The sequence below is a fragment of the Mus caroli genome, unplaced genomic scaffold (genome assembly GCF_978045245.1).
Source record: "Mus caroli unplaced genomic scaffold, Mus_caroli_1 scaffold_11, whole genome shotgun sequence".
Classification (NCBI taxonomy): domain Eukaryota; kingdom Metazoa; phylum Chordata; class Mammalia; order Rodentia; family Muridae; genus Mus; species Mus caroli.
Window position 1 is genome coordinate 61,807,888 of NW_028227266.1, and position 20,450 is coordinate 61,828,337.

At 44.6% G+C, this 20,450-nt stretch overlaps 1 protein-coding gene across 2 annotated transcripts in view; it reads right to left on the reverse strand.

Moving 5' to 3' along the window:
• Positions 1 to 20,450, reverse strand: part of Map2k5 (mitogen-activated protein kinase kinase 5) — a 214,873-nt gene that overhangs the window by 55,180 nt on the left and 139,243 nt on the right. For both annotated transcript variants that reach the window (XM_021172645.1, XM_029481666.2), the window contains one exon: positions 18,048 to 18,077. In XM_021172645.1, the coding sequence (XP_021028304.1) occupies positions 18,048 to 18,077 (30 nt within the window). The remainder of the gene's footprint in view (positions 1 to 18,047; positions 18,078 to 20,450) is intronic.

Below are 20,450 nucleotides of genomic sequence, written 5' to 3' on the forward strand. Positions count from 1 at the left end.
TTGGACTTTTTATGTGTTTTTAGTGGTTCTCTGTTTCTGCCTCTGTCTCTCTCCTCTCTCTGTCTCTCTCTGTGTGTTGTTCATGTGTTGTGGATGTCAGAGGCTGATACTGGGTGTCTTCCTCTCTTGCACTGCATCTTATTCTTTGAGACAGGGTCTCTCATTGAACCTGGAACTTCCCACGTCACTTAGGCTGGTTGGTCAGCAAGATCCTGAGGGGCAGTTGAAGATTTCAGATCCCAGGGTGTGCCGCAGCACGTGGTTCTTACATGGATGCTAGGGTTCTGAACTCAGGGGCCTGCTTCAGCAAGCACTTTACCCAGCTGAATCTGCTCTTCAGCTCCTATGACACGAGAAGTTCTTTCCTATACAGGCTCATTAGACCAGCACAACCCCTAAGCTGTACAGGTACCATACTCTCCATTCTATGACGGGGAACCTGGACCTCCTGGAAGATAGGGTCAGGCTCAGGTTTGATGGAGCCAAGTCTTTCCAGTGTTCCTTCACCTGTAGAATACCTACCTGTGATCATGGGACTCCTTAAAAAAATAAATAAGTAAATAAATAAACATATAAATAAATAAAAACTCCCAGAACAAGAGGATTTCATACTCTTCACTGGCGTGGAATGGAAGATTCATGTGGATGGTTTGTGGATTGGGCTTTCAAGGGTGGGTGCGAGGTGTATTGCTTCCTTTGGCATCAGTGCGACTGCTCAGCAGTCCTTCCTGCCCTCTCCCTCGTCTGGCTATGGAGCCTGGGCTAGCCTAGAACTCGCTATCCTTCTGTTCACCTTCTGCTGGGATGGCAGGTGTTTTAGAAGGTATTTCCCATGCTCTATCCCAACTGGCCACACTTTCTGCTCATATTTCAGTCACCACACTGGGAAGTAGTTCCAAGCAGCTTGGTGCTCAGGCTTCACCTCCATTGTCTGCCTGACGTTACCCCCAGGAACTGCCCATCTGGTTCCTCAAGTCAGGAGGACTCCAGGCAAGGCTATGAAAGGAGGCTGAGCTGCTCACTCCTGAGACCGAGGAGAGATTTAGAACTCTCCGGGAGCCAGGTCCCTTCTCCTTCTGTGTTGACTCTTCATTAAGCACATGCAGACCTGTGCCAGAACTAAAAAGATACAGCCACTTTGTGGCTGAGCTATCTATAATAGTCAAAGCAGTAGAAATCCATGTTTGACACCAAAGAATATGTTTTCTCACAGATTTCCAAGAGTCAGGAGATTACAAGATTCTCTGAGGAAAATGTGGCAAAAATTCTAGAAAATGCCTTGAAAGGAGGTTAAGGTGGTTCACAGCACTGCCTTCATGGTAGTGTCTGTGTGGACCAGACAGACAGAGAGGGAAGATTTCCTCATGGCCCGGATCTTACAGAAGCTCTCTACCTTGCTTTATCTTGCCCCGTCCTGCAGATTAAAGACAACTTAAGCTTGCACTACACTTGGCGGGCCAATGAGGCGAGCCAATTGCTAAAGGCGCTTGCCAGGAAGGGCCCTGGATGACCTGAGTTCGATCCTTGGGACCCTCACAGTGGAAGGAGAAAACCACTGCAACAATTTTCCCTCTGACCTTCACATGCTCACTGTGGCACATGTGCACCCATATATATACACAAATAAATAAACCTAATTAAAAACTGCACTATATTACAGTTTGCTACAAGAAAGAGAGGAATGACCACTGGTGTCTTTTTTTTTTTTTAATTTTTCATTTCTTATGATATAATGACCCAGGTTTGCCTGGGATCTTAGAGATGTCATGCTAGGGTTTTATTACAGTCTTGATAGCAACATACTACAGGATGTCAACTTCATGCATTTTGTATTAAGGTAGCAGAGCCAGAACCTGAAATTGATTCAAAATGCGTATGGTACTCAATTACTTCTGAACATTGTTACACAATGCCGTGACTTATGTCTTCCATTTCACAAGGGTCTGATGTGATGATGCAACATCATCATAATTGATTCATTTTCTCAATTAAATAAAGCTACTCTGCTGTTCTTTATAGGAGTGCCGCACAGACCATGGAGTTAGATGTATTATCTCCTTCCCTTGTCTCAGATATATTGCCTTAAAGGCTATGTTCTGTTCCTCTGTTAATTCCACCAGAAAAATTTAATGCCGCAGTCATATTTTTCAAGTTCTGAGCTGCCACGCACTCGGCTGTATTTATATTAGGCATATTCTTCACTGCTAAACTCTTTGTTGTTTACCTTTTTCAAGATCATATTACTGTCTGGGCACAGTGACTATAAAACAGAGCTGAACCATGTCAACCTCCTGCCACTGCCTCTGCTTTTGTGCACAGTTCATGTAAAACCAAAGCCCCTTGTTTTTATAGCGCATTAAAAGAGGCACTGACTCTGTGTAAAATGCCAGCTTCATGGACACCTATCTTTATTCTGGGTCTGCCTTTCCAATGGCCTAGCATGAGAGCAGAGTTCAGAGGTACACAGTCACGTTCGTGTTGATGTACAGCCGGCTCCCGACAACACCTCTGACACTCTTTATAACCAGCTTGCCTGAGCCCATGCTCCTGCGTGCACATTTTGCTTGTGTTCAGTTGTTGTTGTGGTTAACTAGGACTCTGGGACAGCAGGCAGAGCATAAATGCTCCAGACGAACACTTGGCTCATCTTGCTCTGGAATTAGTGGTGTTCTGATACAGGAATGAGATGAACCACCTTCCTCTTCTGGGCATGTTCTTCTCTTCTTCTTTTGTCAGTTGTTCCACTAACAGGAGAGGTCGGCCTCCTTCTGATGGAAGACAGATTCTCACATGTTTAAAAAGGATGAATGACTTGTTAGGAGGCAGCCACAAGTCCCAGCCAGGTTTTGGTGACTGCATTAACATTTACAGCATTTTTCTTCGCAAGGACCATACAGGTGGCAATTAGAAAGCCCATGAATGGCTCAGGGCTTGGCAAAGTGATTCTGGGGAAGCAATAGTTAATTCCAAGGCTCCTTTGTGAGGCCTGGACTACTTGTTAATGGTGCTGGTGCTAAAAAACAATTTCAGGAGTTTCTAGTTTTGCTCCCCTCTCTGCACACAATGGCAAAACAGACCCTGCTAGCAGGTCTTTCACATCATATTCAGAGGCGTAATCAGCAAACCAGAGTGGATTCACTGCGGAGCTGAGGGAAGACACCAGCCAGGCCTTCATTCCCCTCTGAAATGATGACTTGCCCTGCAGCTCCTGTCGGAGAGATTTATGTGTGACCCAGGTCACATCTTCCAATATCAGTTGACAAATTTTCTCTTTACATATTTACTGCTTTTCAAGCTTGTGTTATTTTCTTTTAGGTAGGAAAAAAAAGGCCTGAAATTACATGGTATGGTTGGAATTTTGAAAGAATAGCAGCTTCATTTCATGTGACTTGAGCCATATTCCAGTCGTCAATGTTAAACGCTGTTCTTTTTAAATTTTAACCCAAATGTAAGGATCTGTAGATGCTTTAAAGATACTCTTTTCAATCTACACAGGAAGCTACTGCCCCAGCTAAATCTACAGTGATTATGGTGAATTGGGATTTTATATTCAACATGAAGAATTAGGACCTAAAGAACTGTTCATGTGGGAAGGACCTCAGAGATGCTCAAGCTCTATGGACTACCCTGCCCTTAGGGAAACTGAGGCTCAGAAGGAAACAGTGCTCCAGGCCCCAGATACAGCTTGGCCTAACAGTTTGCTTAGGAGGCTGCCTATCAGGGAAAGGCAGAAACCTGAGAATTAGAACATCCCATCGAATCCCAGCTAGGTACCCACTGCCTTGACGTCCTTCCTGCAATAGGGCTTTGAATTGTCTGCACAGTTCAGGACAAAAACAGGAGGATCCCAAGGCTTCTCAGAAAATGATGCTTCCTTCAGGAGCTGTGCCTTCCACCTGTGCCAGGGAGAATTGGTCCTGGCTTTAGTGCTGCGCCATGTGCCGAGGGGACAGTCCATCGCCAACCCATTACGATTATAAGGCTTTCTGTAAGGATACACTTGCCTCCCATAGCCTTTAACCCGGTGCTTTGTACCACTGCAAGTGTACGATGGAGCTTCTCAATGGCTGTTTTACAAAAATGATCAGAGTGAAATTTTCTGGGCCTAACTATCAGTGGAGATGATGATAAAGTGTCACTGTCCCTGCTCCCCAGGTCACTGGCCTTCATCCTTGCTGCAGTTCTACCTGCTCAGGAGTCTATACCTTGTAGGAGGTCTAAAACAAAAGTTAAGTTATAAGTGAATTTATCACGCGGATCAAGGCAGAATGTCGCTAAACTTCCACAGTGTAAGCTCTATATTCATGGGATGGATGTGATGGTACATGTTTTTAATATGTGAGTTCAAGGCCAGCCAGGGCTACACAGTGAGAAACCCTTCTCCTGTGTGTGTGTGTGTGTGTTTGTACATACATATTATGTTTATGCAAAGAGTTCTTGAATAAATGATTAAAATGAAGGTTTAAAACAAGTTATTCAATTCAGGTTAAGATGCAATCTCTGTCACCTTCTCTCTGGCCCACAGCTCAGACTGCAGCCAAGACTGCTTGGGAGTCACCAGTTTTGAGAAGAGAAGACTAGCTAGCCAACAGCTGGGTGTGACAGAGAGGCTCCAAGGTGCCTAGAGGAGGACACAGCTCAGATGGGGCCAGATAGAAAAATCACTAAGGCCATAAATTAGATCCCTTGGCTCTTGCTGCTTCCCAGGGATCAAGGACAATGCATTTCTACACAGAATCAACAGCTGGAGCAGCAAGGTGCAGGGCGACATTACTCATCGCTGGGTCTGCCAGGCAGGGAGCAGGAAAAAAGGACCTGCTTGCCAGGCCATTCTCTAGCCTTTGTGTATTTAAAACTGACATAGTTCATGTCGCACTGCGTGTACATGGAGAGGAGCCACAGTAAATTCTCCTGTGGGCAAACATTCACTTTCACGCTTTGACACAGAATTGCCATTTGAAATAAACAGATGTGAGTCACACGATGAATCTCTTTCCTGATGGCACAGGCTTGGCCAAGGTGTTCAAGTCAATTTTGCTTTGAGTAGATTTTAGACATTTTTTTTCTGTCTCTAACTTTAGTTCCTTTTTCTTTGTCCACAGAGGGGATGATATTGTGCGAATCTAGCTTAAGACCATAAGGGGTGTGTGTGTGTGTGTGTGTGTGTGTGTGTGTAGAGGTGGGTAAGTCTGGATCTGTAGATGCTTTAAAAATACTCTTTTCAAATCTGACACAGGAAGCTAAATCTACAGTGATTATGGTGAATTGGGATTTTATATTCAACATGAAGAATTAGGACCTAAAGAACTGTTCATGTGGGAAGGACCTCAGAGATGCTCAAGCTCTATGGACTACCCTGCCCTTAGGGAAACTGAGGCTCAAAAGGAAACAGTGCTCCAGGCTGCTGAACACTGCTTGGCTCCCACCTGCTTCTGATCTTTCACTCCTTCCTTGCCTACACCAGTAGTGAACTAACCACCGTCTGGATTCATCTGACAAAGGGGCCTTACTTTCCATGTCCCCAGTCCTCCATCCCTTGTCCCAGCTGGACTCTCCTGGGCCAATACTCATTGTCTCTAGAGACAATGGTCACGCCTCTTGGAAGGACCTGCCCTCAGGCAGCAATGCTGTCAGGCAGAGTAGAAGGATGAGGTGAGGAAGACAAGACAAAGCAGTGAGGGGGAGCCTGTGATGGGGCCTGAGTCATGGCTCCTTCTGCATGCAAAACTGATTTTTACCAACATGTAAATAAGTAAAATTGAGGTAGATAATCACTTCACTGATTTCATTCATATTCATCAAGTCGTCCTCTATACCAGACACTATAAGTAACTCTAGAACCCAAAAGGCAGGTGTACTGGCTGGTGTTGTGTGTCAACTTGACACAGCTAGAGCCATCAGAGAGAAAGGAGACTCAGTTAGGGGAAATGCCTCCATGAGATTCAGCTGTACAGCATGTTCTCAGTTGGTGATCAATGCAGGAGGGCCCAGCCTATTGTAGGTGGTGCCACCCCTGGGTTCTATAAGAAAGCAGGCGGAGCAGGCGAGGGGAAGCAAGCCAGTCAGCAGCACTTCTCCATGGCTTCTGCATCAGCTCCTGCCTTTAGGTTCCTGCTCTGCTTGAGTTCCTGTCCCGACTTTGGAAGTGTAAGCTGAAATAAACCCTTTCCTTCCTAACTTGCTTTCTGGTCATTATGTTCATCCCAGCAACAGAAACCCTGACTAAGCCAGCAGGTTAGTAATTGCTGGCGCCTAAAGGTGCCTCACTTATTAAAGGTCCCTGAAATGAGCGGAGTGGTAAGACTTAAACACAGAGCTTGCTTTCCTCTGCCTACGGCTGGGGAGCTGGCTTAGCAGTTAAGAGCGCTTGTTGCTCTTGCAGAGGACCCAGGGTTTGGTTCCCAGCACTCACAGAGCTGCTTACAACCCCAGTTCCAAGGATCTGACACCCTCCTCTTTTCTCCTCAAGCGTCAGGCATGCACATGGTGCACAGCCATATGTGCTGGCAAAACATCCATATACATAATAAATAGATTTTTTAAAAGCCCACAGCTTCCTGTGGTTTTGTTGCTTTCCCAGGGGTTCCATAGGGTTCTAAGATCTTTTTTCAAAGAGCGAATAGGAAATGCCAGAACCAGAGGTTAGAATAGCCTTGCCTGTGCTTGGGTGGAAGTCTCATTCCCAGGGTGACATACAGTGATACCTAGGGAGGTGGGTATCATTTGCTGCCTCTAGATCTCTCTGCCAAAGAGTTTCTAGCTAATGAAGAGCACAGAGCTACCCAGAACACGGGATGAAGGAAGACATCTGGCCAGAAAGTTGTTTTTACTTGTGGCATTTTTTTTCCCCAAACTGGAACTAACCCTGTAGAGAGGGTGTCCTCTGGTCCACAGGGGAGTGCTGCAACCTATTTCTGTTCAGGACTAAAACAAGCTTTATCTCTTACTTTAGACTATGCACCTCCTCCCTGTGCCTGGAGAGCCACAGCTTCCCTCATCAGGCTATCCTGCTGCTTGATGGTCAATGTGCAGACATTGAGGTACAGCCTAATACAGAGCACAGTTGATTCCAATTGGCTGCCCTGGTTTCCCACAATCCTTCAGGGCTGACACCTCGGTTCTCTGTATAAATGCCTTCTGTCTTGGCTCCCAGTTGTGTCCAGGAGCCTTTGTTCCTGGCCATCTTTCAGCCACCCTCAGTCCTCAACCGCAGCAGCTCTTTGCTCCTTTAGAGACTTGTTGCTTTTTCAATGAATTTTTCTCATCTGTTTTATTGGCACTGAAGAGGGTTGGGTTCTTAGGATCATTAACATTTTAGTTGAAGAAGATTCTCCAACACCCCAGGCATTAATCCAGAACTGTTATTTTAAACATTTAAAAGTAATCTGTATTCAAACAAAGCTTGGCCAGGTCTGCCCCCTTTTAACTTGGATGCCAATGAGCTTCTAGCTCCAAATCTACCCCAAGTTCTCTCTGTGGAATGATGGCGAGCACAACTGAGAACAGTAAAAGCTGATGTCTCTGCCTCAGCTGAGACCAGCTGCCCGCCAGGGATCCTTAGCCCAGTCAGCAATTACCTGGCAGGCAGGGGGCATCCTGGGACAGTTATTTCCACCTCTGTAGATACACCAGTTGGAGGCAGTACTTGAGTGGCTGGGTGTGTAAAATAAGACTGGTTATTTGGGATCAAAACCTCTGGGTGCCTCATCACAGTCCATGTCCCCACGATCTCTAGATAGAAAATGCCACTGAAGACAGGAGCCCAGCAAGTCACTTAATTACCATGGCTCCCATTCCCACTTGTAGAAAATAAAAAGCTAGTTAAGGTCTTCTTGCCTCTGAAACTCTAGGAGTTTTTGAGGTGGCAACTACCAAAGGGTGAGAGTGGAAATCTCTGGATTCTAAGAGGAGACAAGATGGCAAGGTTGCCATCTGGGAGCCAGAGCAGGACACTGAGGTCACTGCTTAACATTTCACCCCAATTTCTGGGCTGATCATTTAAACCTGAGAGCTCATGGTCCCAGTTCCTGGGCTAAAAATGACTAGATTCTATATGTAAGCCTGTGAATTACGACTGTGAATGATAAATTGTAACTCCAAAGAGAAGGACTGGACAGGAGGGCTCTGGTGGGACCAGAAAAGTAATTCATTTCAGTCCAATCTGGCAAGAGACACACTCATATATTTTCAGAGCTATATAGGCAAATCCCTGAAGTACTTTCTGGAAGTATAAATAATACCACCATTGCCTTGGTCTTGTTAACCACTGTACATGTTTCAAAGTGCCTTCTTAGGCCTTAGCTCATGTAATTGTGATAATTCCTTCCTAGCAGCCTAGAAACTGTCCTGTAATGTGTCAGGTCAAACTCATACAAACTGGGGAGAAGCTTTCAGGCATGTGGCAAGTACCCTCAGGGCAGAGGTCTGGAAATACAAATCCTTCCTACCTTAGACGGGCTCCCTGCCATCTCAAAGGGACTCAGGATATCCTGGAGTCAAGCTTCTGTATCTGGTCTATTGCGGGGTCAACTACATCTTGATGCACACCCTACTCCTCCTGCTCCTTTCTCCCTTTTCTTCCTCCCCTAAGGTCTTGCATTACAATTTACCCAGGGAATTTGCTCAACTAGGGAAATGAAAGCAACCACAGTAACACTCTGCAATCAGACTATTGGAAGGAGGCTATCCACACCCCACGGTAGTAGACCTCTTGGTGAACACAGCTCCGTTTGACTTGAGTGCTTACAGTGGGCCTTGCCATCCTTACAGTCTCCTTACCCCAGCTCGAGTATCTTCTACTCTATGAAGCATTCTTGGCTTTTTTTTTTTTTTTTTTTTTTGGTTTTTCGAGACAGGGTTTCTCTGTGTATCCTTGACTGTCCTGGAACTCACTATGTAGACCAGGCTGGCCTTGAACTCAGAAATCCGCCTGCCTCTGCCTCCCAAGTGCTGGGATTAAAGGTGTGCACCACCACGTCCAGCTGTTCTTGGCTTCTTTTAAATAAATATTTATTTTCATTATTTAAGAAATCATGTGTATACAGGCCCACTGAGGTGGCACATTAGTCTTAGCACTTGGGAAGTAGTTAGGCAGATCTCTGTGCGTTCAAACCCAGTTTGGCCCATATAGTCAGTTCCAGGCCAGCCAGGGCTACATAGAGAGACCCTATCTCAATAAATAAATGTGCCTGCAGAGGCTAGAAGAGTAGGATCCCAGTGCAGCTGGAATTACAGGTGGGCATAAGCCACCTGATGTGGATTCTGGGATCCAAACTTAGGTCCTCTGTAAGAGCAGTGCACATTCTTTAACAGCTGAGCTACCTTTCCAGACTAAGTGACACACACACATGAGTGCTGGCAACCTCAGAGGTCAGAGGCTTTGGGTCCCCTGGAGCTGGAGTTACTGGCGGTTGTGAGCCATGCGATATGGGCATTGGGAACTGAACACTTGTGCTCTACAAGAGAAGTAGGAGTTCTTAACCGAGCCATCTCTTCAGTCCTTTGTCTTGGCTTTTTAAAGTGAGCTAACCCCGTCAAGGCTCAGGACCTGGAGGCCCTTTTTATCCAATCAGCTTTTCTCTCTGTTGTAACTGGGACTTCCTTTGCTTCAGTTCTGCAAAATGTCAGGCACAGGGTAGGTCCTCAATGACAGATAAGCATCTAGTTTAGATGGTGCTGTAGAACTGGGCCAATCTGCTGTTGGCATTTGCCTGGGATCAAACCTATGGCTTTCTTCAAGCTAGGCAAGTGCTCTACCACGGAGCCATAGCCCAACCCTTCAGGTTGGTATTTAAAAGAAAAGAAAGCCATTCTTCACCTGGCTGGCTAAGCCACCTGCCTCAAGTGCAGTAGTGACTAGAATGGGGAAATGCCACCTTTCCAAGCTCCCTAAACACTGGGGACAGGTTCTCTTCCTTCTCTGCTGTGTGCACATGCATGGGTGTGCATGTCCATGGAAGCCAGCGAACAATCTCAGGTGTCATTTCCTAGGTGTCATATACACTTTGTTTCTTTCCTTTCCTCTTTTCTCTCTCGCTTAACTATATTTTATTATTTATTTATTTATTTTTTAAAGATTTATTTATTAATTATATGTAAGTACACTGTAGCTGTCTTCAGACACACCAGAAGAGGGAGTTAGATCTCGTTGCGGATGGTTGTGAGCCACCATGTGGTTGCTGGGATTTGATCTCTGGACCTTTGGAAGAGCAGTCGGGTGCTCTTACCCACTGAGCCATCTCACCAGCCCCTGCTATATTTTATTTAAGAGGTTTATTTATCTTTATTTTATGTGTATGGGCTTTGCCTATATGCATGTATATATGCATGCCACATGCATGCCTGGTGCCCATGGAGGTCAGAAGAGGGCACTGGCTCTCTGAAACTCGAGTTACAGATGCTGTAAGCCACTGTGGCAGGGCTGGGATTGGATTCAGTCTTCTGCAAGATCAGCCAGAACTTTAAACTGTTAAGCCACCTTACCAGCCCCATCTTCCTTGTCTTTTTGAGACAGGGTTTCTTGCTGGCTTGAAACCAGCTAGGTAGACTGGCCAGAGACCCTCAGGGATCCGTCTCTGCCTCCCCAGTGGGGGGGCGGAGGGGGATTTTAAGTGCATACAGCACACCTTGCTTTTTGACCTGACCCCATTTTTGCTCTATTTTAAGGACAGATTAGGAACACACCTCCTGCCTTTAGGAGAGGGGTAGGCGATAAAGTATCCCTGGGTACATCTGAGATGGATATTTGGGGAACTTAGTTTTGGGAAGAAGCTAATGTGTACAGTTGACATCTCCCCATCAGTTAAGGTTTAGCTCTATGGTTTTACGGACTATCCATCTGATTTTATGGCCTGGAATATTGGTATATTTTAAGTGACTATATCTTAATTAGTAAGGATAATGAATAAAAATGTTGGCAGAAATTTAAGTAAAAAACATGGCACATATCTAGCTTTTGTCAGTTAAAGGGGAACATTGAATATTTGGGGGACTACCCACTGCTTTTTTTTTTTTTGGTAAGAGATCCAACTGAAAACTACAAGTCCTTAAGTTCAAAATGTATATCTAACCAAGCCGATTCAAAAAACATTTGTTTAAAGAAGACAAGCATTTTAGATTTTGGCAGTTCTATGCATGATCACAGTTAGGAGGTGGATACATAATTAAGAAAATGATATCTACAGTCTAAATATAATATAGACAGTAAGACAATATTAAATGTTCAGTGCTGGCATTAGTAACCATATGCCAGTGAAAGGCTTTTAATACACAGAGCATTAAATGTAAGGAAAAAACAAACCTCTAGTATTTTGCCTGGACATGCTAGTGCAGGCCTTAATTCCAGTACTTGGGAGGCTGTAAAGCAGGAGGATTGACAGGAGCTTGAGGCCAGCCTGTGCTATACAGAAAGACCAAGTCTCAAAAACCCCAGAAGAAAATTCTAGTATTTTGGCCCCTAGTGTTGTAAACAGCTTTAAGAACACAGGATTTTCATTCCTGTAAAAGCGAGACCTTGCCAAGAAGTTTCCTGCTACACAGTGGAATGTTGACAAGCCAGGCTGTCAGTGACAGGGAAGAAAGGGGAGCCCAACACGTTCAAACAGCAGGTTTCTAAATCAACTCAAAATATTTTCTCCTTGACAAGCTACTTCTATGTAAATGAGAACGGGGTAAACTTGGTCAATAATATAGATTACATATGATAAAAAGAACCTTAGATCACACTAAGACAAGGATCAGAAAGCAGTAAACTTCAATTAAAACCACCCAATTATGTAGCTAACTTTCAAGTCCAGCATATAAATTTGTTTTCAGCCTTTGTCCTATGAGTGGGTCTCCAGAGCAACCATGGAGAAGACGGAATTGCTGCACCATGGTGAAGTCTCTAAAGCAAACCAACGGCTCCAGGGACCCAAAAGCATGGACAAAACACATGTCCCAGGTTAGTAGCAGGGGCTCAGATGACACCGCACTGACAACTGCCCTTGTACTGTGACAGGCCATGTATGGGGTGAACACACATTGCTCCTACACACAAGAACTGTGTATCTTGGTTGTGACAATGAGCTGTTTTTATTTCTGTCCTGTCTGTGGAAAGGACAGTGGTGATACCCTTAGAAACATCTTTTACTAAGGACTGTCTATAATCTACTTATGTGTAACTTATACTGAGGTTGAAGAATTCCTCTTGATTGGGATGAGATACATCATTACTTGGCTGGCTGGACAGCCCTGTCTCCTCTGGTCCAGGACAGTAGGTCTCGGTGTGCACACTGATGGCCAAGGCTGGAGACTACTTGAGAACTGGCCAATTGATAATGAGACTTCTAATCAGTGCCTACGATTAGATGTTCTTTTAAAACTTGGACTTACTTATTCTACTTGGTCAGACGACGATAAAGAATTTCCAATACAAGTGATCTCTTCACACTGCACTAATTTGTTCTATGCCATTCTTACATAATTGTAATAAATAATGCCTCCATTCACCATCCTTCTCTCTTTTTGATCCCCTTTTCTACTTATCATCTTCTTTATTTGAAACAGATTTTTAACAGATAATCTTGATCGTTACAACAATATCTTGCTTGCATTTTATTCAAATAATTCTTAAAAACAGCTTAAAAAACCGTTTGGAATAACATCAAGCTTGCCATCAATCACAGGGAAAAATTCCGCTGGCGGTTGTATAAACATCAGATCAAGTCTGATGTCTTCAAGGATTTCAGAGTGAACCATAAAAAACTCCATTAACTTCTGACAAAGAATGCAAATTAATCACAACATGGGGTGAAATGAAATTAAAGGCTCTTTTCTAATCAATGACAAGGCACGATGAAATATATGTTACTATCTCTGCACCAGGGCTGCCGACGACGTGGGCACGGCACTTGCCAAGCCCCGAATGCAAGGTGTGGGCACAGACCCACCCACCCTCAGCTCCGGCCCTCTGCCCCTCCCCCAGAGCTAGCTGCTTACAAGTCTCAGAGATTCACAGCGTACACTAATCACCCGAATCTCAGGTGCATCCAATTTGTTATTCACACTCTCCCATGCCAGTGAAAAGCCTGGCGCCGACAGATGCACCAGGAACCCTAAATGACAGTTTTGGCCTCCGGAAGTAGGATCACTACAGCAAAATCTAGTACAGCCTCCAGGTGAAATGTCTGGAGCTCCATATGGAGCAGGGGAAATTAACAACAAGATGGAAATCACTGCAGCAGCGGGGAGTCGGAATTTTTGAAAAAAAAAATGAAATTTAAAGATGAAGAAAGAGAAGTAATAAATTAATGGGGTGTGAAAACATTCAAAGCTTTACAATACCGGGGGCACTATTTGCTCAGATACCCGACCCCCCCTTTTTAACTCGGGGTCATTTTGATGTAATTTATTAACCAAGATCAGGAATTGTAGGCAAAACAAGAACAATGTTTTTATATATGCAAAAGTACTTTAAGCACATTTGTATCGGAGTTAGCTTCACTTTCTTGAGGCATCTTGCCTCCTGAGTCCCCCGTGCCCTAGTGGGGCCAGCCCCTGAAGTCTCCTTAATGGTTTCACTACTGTCCTAGCAAGCACAGGGCCTTGCTGTAAAGTTTGAATGGAGGATGACAATGTTTAGTGGGCAATCATTTTCATTTCTCCCAAATTATGGTGTCATTAAACAAACCATTGGCTACTGCCACGGTTTTTTTTAAGTCAACGGACTTAGGATCTACATGACTGCCTGACTATACATGCTCCAGTCCTTGTCTGGACCCACAGATCTTTCCAGATTACCATTAAAGCTGAATTGTTCAATGGACTTAGCTTTGTAAGATGTGGCAAAAAGCAGATACTCGTCCTCTCCTTACGGAATATGCTCCACAGGCACCTCACATACCAGGGGGAGGGCTCTGAGGCCATCTGCATCCTCCTGGACTACTAAACAAGGAACAGGAAAAGCAAAAGGGCTCTGGGGACCAGCCTTGTCACCTCCATCAGCCCTGCCAATAGTGCTCATTCCTTCTGTCTTCTCTGGCAGGGAAGCTGAATGTGAGGAGGGCAAAGCTGAGGTGACACAGCCAGTCACTGAGCTTAAGTGCCTCCAAGCCTGAGACCAACTGTTCCCACTCCCCTTTGAGATGAGGTATGGGGCCTGAAAGGTGTGAGGCTAGAAATAACAGCTCCTTGTGGTGGGATGCACGGCCTGGGACTGGTCACACAAAGTGCTCAGGAGATCTGAGCAGGGAAGCTGTTGAGTGACTTCAAGACATCATACCATAGTCTTTTGTTTGTTTGTTTGAGACAGTTTCATGTATCCCAGGCTGGCCTCAAACTCACTTTATAGCCAATGATAATCCTTGAATGTCTTAGCCTTCTCTCTCCACCTCCCAGATGCTGGGGCAAGTCAGGCCAGAACTCTACTAGCTGGATCCTATCCCCATCCCTGGTTTCTTATAATAATGAATGTTGCTGTAATGGAGGGCCCAACCTTTCTTCTTAGAGTCCACAGCATCCAAAGCAGGCTGTGCTATTCTAAGGCCTAAAGGAATCTCTTCATGTGTTTCCAAACAGCAAACACCTGCTTACACAAAACAATGACATTCACACAGAAGGGTGAGCTCTAAGAAGCCCAGCCTCTTCACAATCATTGTCCCTGATGACTGACTCTATTATGCCCACGCCTTCCTCCTCATCTGCACCCTCACCCTGTATACACCCTGTCACCAGCTGGAGGAGGGCTTGCTAAAGATGCTGTCAGCAGCACTGACACTGGGCTGAGTGAAGGAAGTCTGGGAGCTTGCTGCTCCTTCCAGCCTCACGCTCTGCTCCAGACAGGTTGAGGGTTGCTAAGATGTAAATGCGGATTTGAACATAGCCTTGCACCGGAGCCAGGGGTGGGGACACACTGGGGCCTTGTACTTTCCTAAGTGACTTTATATCTACCATTTCATCTGAGCAGCACAATCTCTCAAACCAGAAAGAGAAGGCACACAGCAGGATTCTCCCCTCAGAGATAAGGAAGACAAGGTCTCAAGAAACTTAGAAAGCAATAGTGAAGGACCAGTGAATTTGTGGTAGAGCTGAGTCTTTTGATCCAACCTCTGACTTGCCTGTGTGTTCTCAACTGGTTTCTAAGGAAGAGAGTGCCAGTCTGGTGTCTTGATTTGACTTTGGGTTCAGAACAGCAGTTCCATGGCACTAACCCCAGCCCAGGAATTAAAAAATGACATGACCGTAGTGTTCAAGGACCATACTCAGGATAGCAGAGTCTTCAATAGGGTGGACAGAAGACTGCTGGGTAAAGTACTAAGCTTCCAGTCACTCAAGAAAGTCAAAGGCAGGGATATCTGCTTTTTAGGTGCCATGGTGTGGTTTGATACAATGCTACTAATGATACAATGCTACCCAAGACTAGCATCATGACTCAATTTGACCCATTCCACCTGAGTCAAGGGAATCAAATTGGCCGCAGTTAGCGGTCAGTAATGGTGACTACTTAGCCCACACAGGAGGCCGTCTCACAGCACACAGTTTAAGTGCGTAGTGTAGGACACAGTGAAGGTGTGCTCTCATGATCCAGTCTCGGCAGTACCTCAGAAACAAACATTTTTCCTTCTGTTTCATTTGAGGGAAGAAGAAAGTTGTAGGGAAAGCACCGATTGGTAGAGTGATTGATTTTTATATGTATGTGTGTGTTTGTTTGAGTTTATATGCAGCACATGCAAACAAGTGCCTGCAGAGGCCAGAAGAGGGCATTGGATCCCCTGGAGCTGGAGTTACAGGCAGTTCTGAACTACCCAACACGGGTGCTGGGAAGCAAACCCTGGTCCTCTACAAGAATAGCAAGTCCTCCCCAATGCTGAACCATCTCTCCAGTCCATGGGAGGCATTTATAAAGGGTCCTTCCCCCACTTTCATCAAGAATACAAAGGTAGAGAAAACGTGAATCACACCAAAAGCCACTGCCTTTCAGTAGGGAATCACTCAAACTTCTGATGGGAGATCTGGGGAAGGACCTGAGGGCATAAAGGCTGCTTGTATTATTTGAAATAAAAGTATCATTTTGATGATAGCATTCTACCATAATTCAAGGAATTATCACTGCTAAATAGGTAGTTTGCCCAATTAGCATTTTCCAACTTTTATTCAACTCATCAAACACAGGGATACTTTGTCATTCAGCAAAGCTACACCCGCCTGTTCCTAAATCTGCCTGTGGTCTTCATGGCCACACACCGAGGACCACACACTCAGTCAGTGTCCCTGCCTACTCGTACTGCATAGTAGGGACTTTATGGATCTGGCTACAGTTTCAATCTTTGAAATTTAAACAATATCTTATTTATTATTGGGGGGAGGGGGCTCATGTGTAGAGGTCAGAGGTCACGTGGGGGAGTCAGTTTTCTCCATTATGCCCTTTAGGTCCCAGGGATCATACTCAGGCCCTCAGGCTTGCATGGCAGGCCATCCTGCTGGCTCTTGATCTCCATCAATGGCTTCTAAGTGTTCTATTAAGACTAGTTTAAGAGTTAGGTCATGCCAGGCAGTGGTGGCGCATGCCTTTAATCCCAGCACTTGGGAGGTAGAGGCAGGCGGATTTCTGAGTTTGAGGCCAGCCTGGTCTACAGAGTGAGTTCCAGGACAGCCAGGGCTACACAGAGAAACCCTGTCTCGAAAAACCAAAAAAGAAAAAAAAAAGTTAGGTCATGAAGGGCCTCATGTTCATTTCCACAGTTTTACAGGATCATATGTATTAGTCAAACATTGAATTGTTTAAAATTACTAACAGACCTAAGAGGCATAACAAGATAAATATTCAAATGACTATAAATCTTGACAATGTGATTTTAATCCAGCAGACTACCTATACAGCTAAGTGGCATGGCTGTATATGTTAGAATCCCACTATGTGCTAGTACGTGCCAACTGGCTAAGTTCTACATTTTCCTTTCAAAGGAAAAAAGACTATGCTTAGGCAAAGACACTTCTCTTTGTTTCAAAGAAGAAGGAGGCTAACACTCCTGAACCTAACCATTTGGAGGATTTCCCTTCCACTTACCTGGTGACTTTTAACTGTGCAGGGAAAGGGCTTTGGAAGAGACATTTCAGTGTGTGAAGGCTCTGTAAGTGTCCACATGGGTACTGGGAGAATAGGCTGGGAACCGCTTCTAAAGATGGTTAGAGAGAAGGCGCCCCCTCCTATTATTCAATAACCATGTTTGTGATGCATCTGCATAATCTAACCATGCATAAATTAGTATGTGTAATACAACACTTATTTGCATAATAATAGCAAGTTAATAGATGCTTAAAGAGCAGAGACCAACACCACCTTTAAATCAGACATGCCTGCAGGCACTTTGGCCTGTTCAGACCACGATGCCAGACCAACAGTGCACATCAACCAGAAGAGAGCCGTCAGCCGTCCATTTTTCATCCCCCTGGACATTTTCCTTGCTGCCCCAACAGCAGGGAATCATTCTCAAGGCACAAAATAGCTTTATGTTTTAACTGCTAGCATCCCTCTCTAGTAAAAATCATGAAGGGTTTATAAAAATTTAGGATTTGCAATACTTGATAATGAATTATTTGTGACTAAGAAGGAACAAAATCAAAAAAGGAATTCAAAAATCACAGGACACGAAAGCCGGAGCCTGCGCCCCTGGTGAACAGTGACCCACATTAGCTATCGTCACCCTTTGCTTCATCTTTTAACTGGAATAATTTTAATTGAATCCAAAATGCTCATAACGGGTATGAAGGAAAGGGTGTGCCTCTCCGCCAACCTCCATATGAGCACATGGAGCTGGCAGAAGGGACACCTCAAATGTCATACAAAGAGGAGCAAGATGGTTTCAGTCAACCTCTAACAAGGGAAAACTGTCTAGAGTTTAAAAGAAAAAAGCCAATAGAGACTTCTAATGACTCCTTTAAGAAACTACTTTTCATTTTAACAGGGCAGATTTATTTATCTGTGGCTCACACGTTCACAATCGCTTCCTGTACCTTCATACATAGGAATGAATGTCACAGAGGCAAACGGCAGTAATGAACAATCTTACCTGAGGATATGGAAACCTCCCAAGAGCAAGCTGGGAAAGAAAATAATATTTGTCTAGTTATAGATTTGCATGCAGGGCAGATCTCCTTAAGACAGACAAGGACTACATTTCAGAATTGCATCTAGTAAGTAAAAAAACATCCACATCTCTAATGCATAAACTAAATTATTGCTGTAATTACATTATAAACTGTATTTAGAATGGACATTTTAATAGGTAACATTTCATCTGTATTAGAAACATTTTCATTTTAATAAACTGAGTATTTTCCCACATACTTTCTCTTAGGTGTATTCTCAACTCTGGGGAATTATTCACAAGTATGTGTGTAACAGTTTCTTCAGGACGGGGATATACAAGTCTGTGGCCTTTTCTCTTGTAATACGGGAACATCTAATTGGCTCTGGAGCACAGCTCTAGGGTTTTGGAGTGGGCTGTGTTATGACACTGAAACCTGCGCTATAATTTTCACACACTTACCTTTCCGTGCTTCCCTGCCACCACTAGTACAGTTGTGAGGATAAAACTGGCCAGGGAAGGCTGCCAGGGTGGAACTGCAGGCCTCAGTCTGAACCTGGGAGAGTGAGCCCTCCATGCCTATTTTGATTTGTATATTGCTCTTTGTTTCTGGGCTAGACACTTCTGTTACCTCATGTGTTACAACTAAGCAACTCAGACAAGAATAGGCTTGATACAATGTGATAAGATCAGACCCCTCCATCTCCCTTGTCTCTCTTTCAACAGGGTCTTTGTTCATAGTCCTGGCTATCCAGGCTGGCCTCAAACTCACAAATCTGCCTGCCTCTGTCTCCTGAGTGCTGAGAATAAGGGCCCTATTCAAAGGAAGCAATCATGAAACATACAGCTTCCCTGCATGGGCCAGCATGGCCCACCCTCCATTCTGAGCCCTCCATATGTATCTGTCCCTGCCTGCAAAGGAGAAGCATAGCACCAGCGAAGCCCGAACACATCTGAGCACATGGACCTTTAGGGCAGATACAAACCCTCAAGGAAGTCTCACACAGTGAGTCAAGAGAAATCTAGGGACTGTCCCCAAAACCTGCTTCTCAATCCAGTGTTCCTCACAGCACCCTGGCACTGTCTTCTGGGAGCCTGGCAGCTGCGTACTTGTTTCAAAGACACTGATGTTTCTCAAACACTTCAAAATGGTGTTCAAAATCATTTCATGCAACAAAAGAGCACTTCTTGTACTTTATGAGAACTAATCCCAGCTCACATTTAAGATGACACCCCTTGGCTTGGTGATCATGTGACTTCTATGTAGCCTGATGCCTGAATGCCCATGTATATTCAAACCTGAATACCTACAAAGATTACTAAGGGATAGACAGAGGCATTGAGGTTTCAAAGCTCTAAGGGCAATTTGAACAGCAGTGTAATAATAATGAACCATATGAGTTTGTGTGGTGGCCCTCGGAGAAGGTGAACACTCACTTGCATGTTTGTGTGTGCTGTGTGTGCCTCTGTGTGTGTTAGAATATCTAGTTAAGTGCCACACTGTATTCATATCTCATGGACATTAATAAGTACATGGATTTTCAAGATATAAACTGAAGCTATCGTTATTTCATTTGATGGATTTCCTCAATCTTTCCATGTTCAAATGAGAAAACAGGTCAAATGAGGCAGAGGAGGGAGGATGGATGCTTCCCTGCGTCGGCAGGGAATTGTCTGGCCGGCTGCTGTCTAAGTGCTGCTATGCTGCCCCCATTCTGCTTTCACACAACACAAGCTGTAGGCTTGTCTTAGATATGAAAAATCTAGGGTGTGACTATACTTTTGTGAGTGTGCAGGCTGACTCAGGAGTCTCTGGTCTGCAGTGGTGGGGGTACTATTCTCTAATGACCTGACAGGCACTGAGGAGTGACCAAAAGCTGTACCTATCATCACACTGATCTGTGTACATTTCATCTGGAGTAAAGATACAACACAAGAAGGATTTCTCATCTAAAATGGCTATGAGACTAATAACTGGTAGAACAAACCCAAAACATGGTGGCTTAGTCCCTTACAGAGAAATGTATGCACATTCATGGACAAACATGTTGAACACATCACTGGGACTGAGGAAGATTTCTGCCCACATGACTGACTGGCAGAGACAACCTGACTACCACACATATTATCACGATCTATGTGACCCAGCAGATGCTGACACTCCTGGTTCTTGGAGCTTTTAAAGAATTAAGAAACGAGACAGGTGTGGTGGTGTGTATCTGTAATCTCAGCACTTTAGAAAGCTATGGCGGCAGGATCCTGACTTCATATCAGTCTAAGCCACACAGTGAGGCTCTTTCCAAAACAAAACAAACATAGAGAAATAAAATACGAGGAAAGCATAATGAACAAGAATAGAATAATGGGAGAATCGGCTCCCTCTCA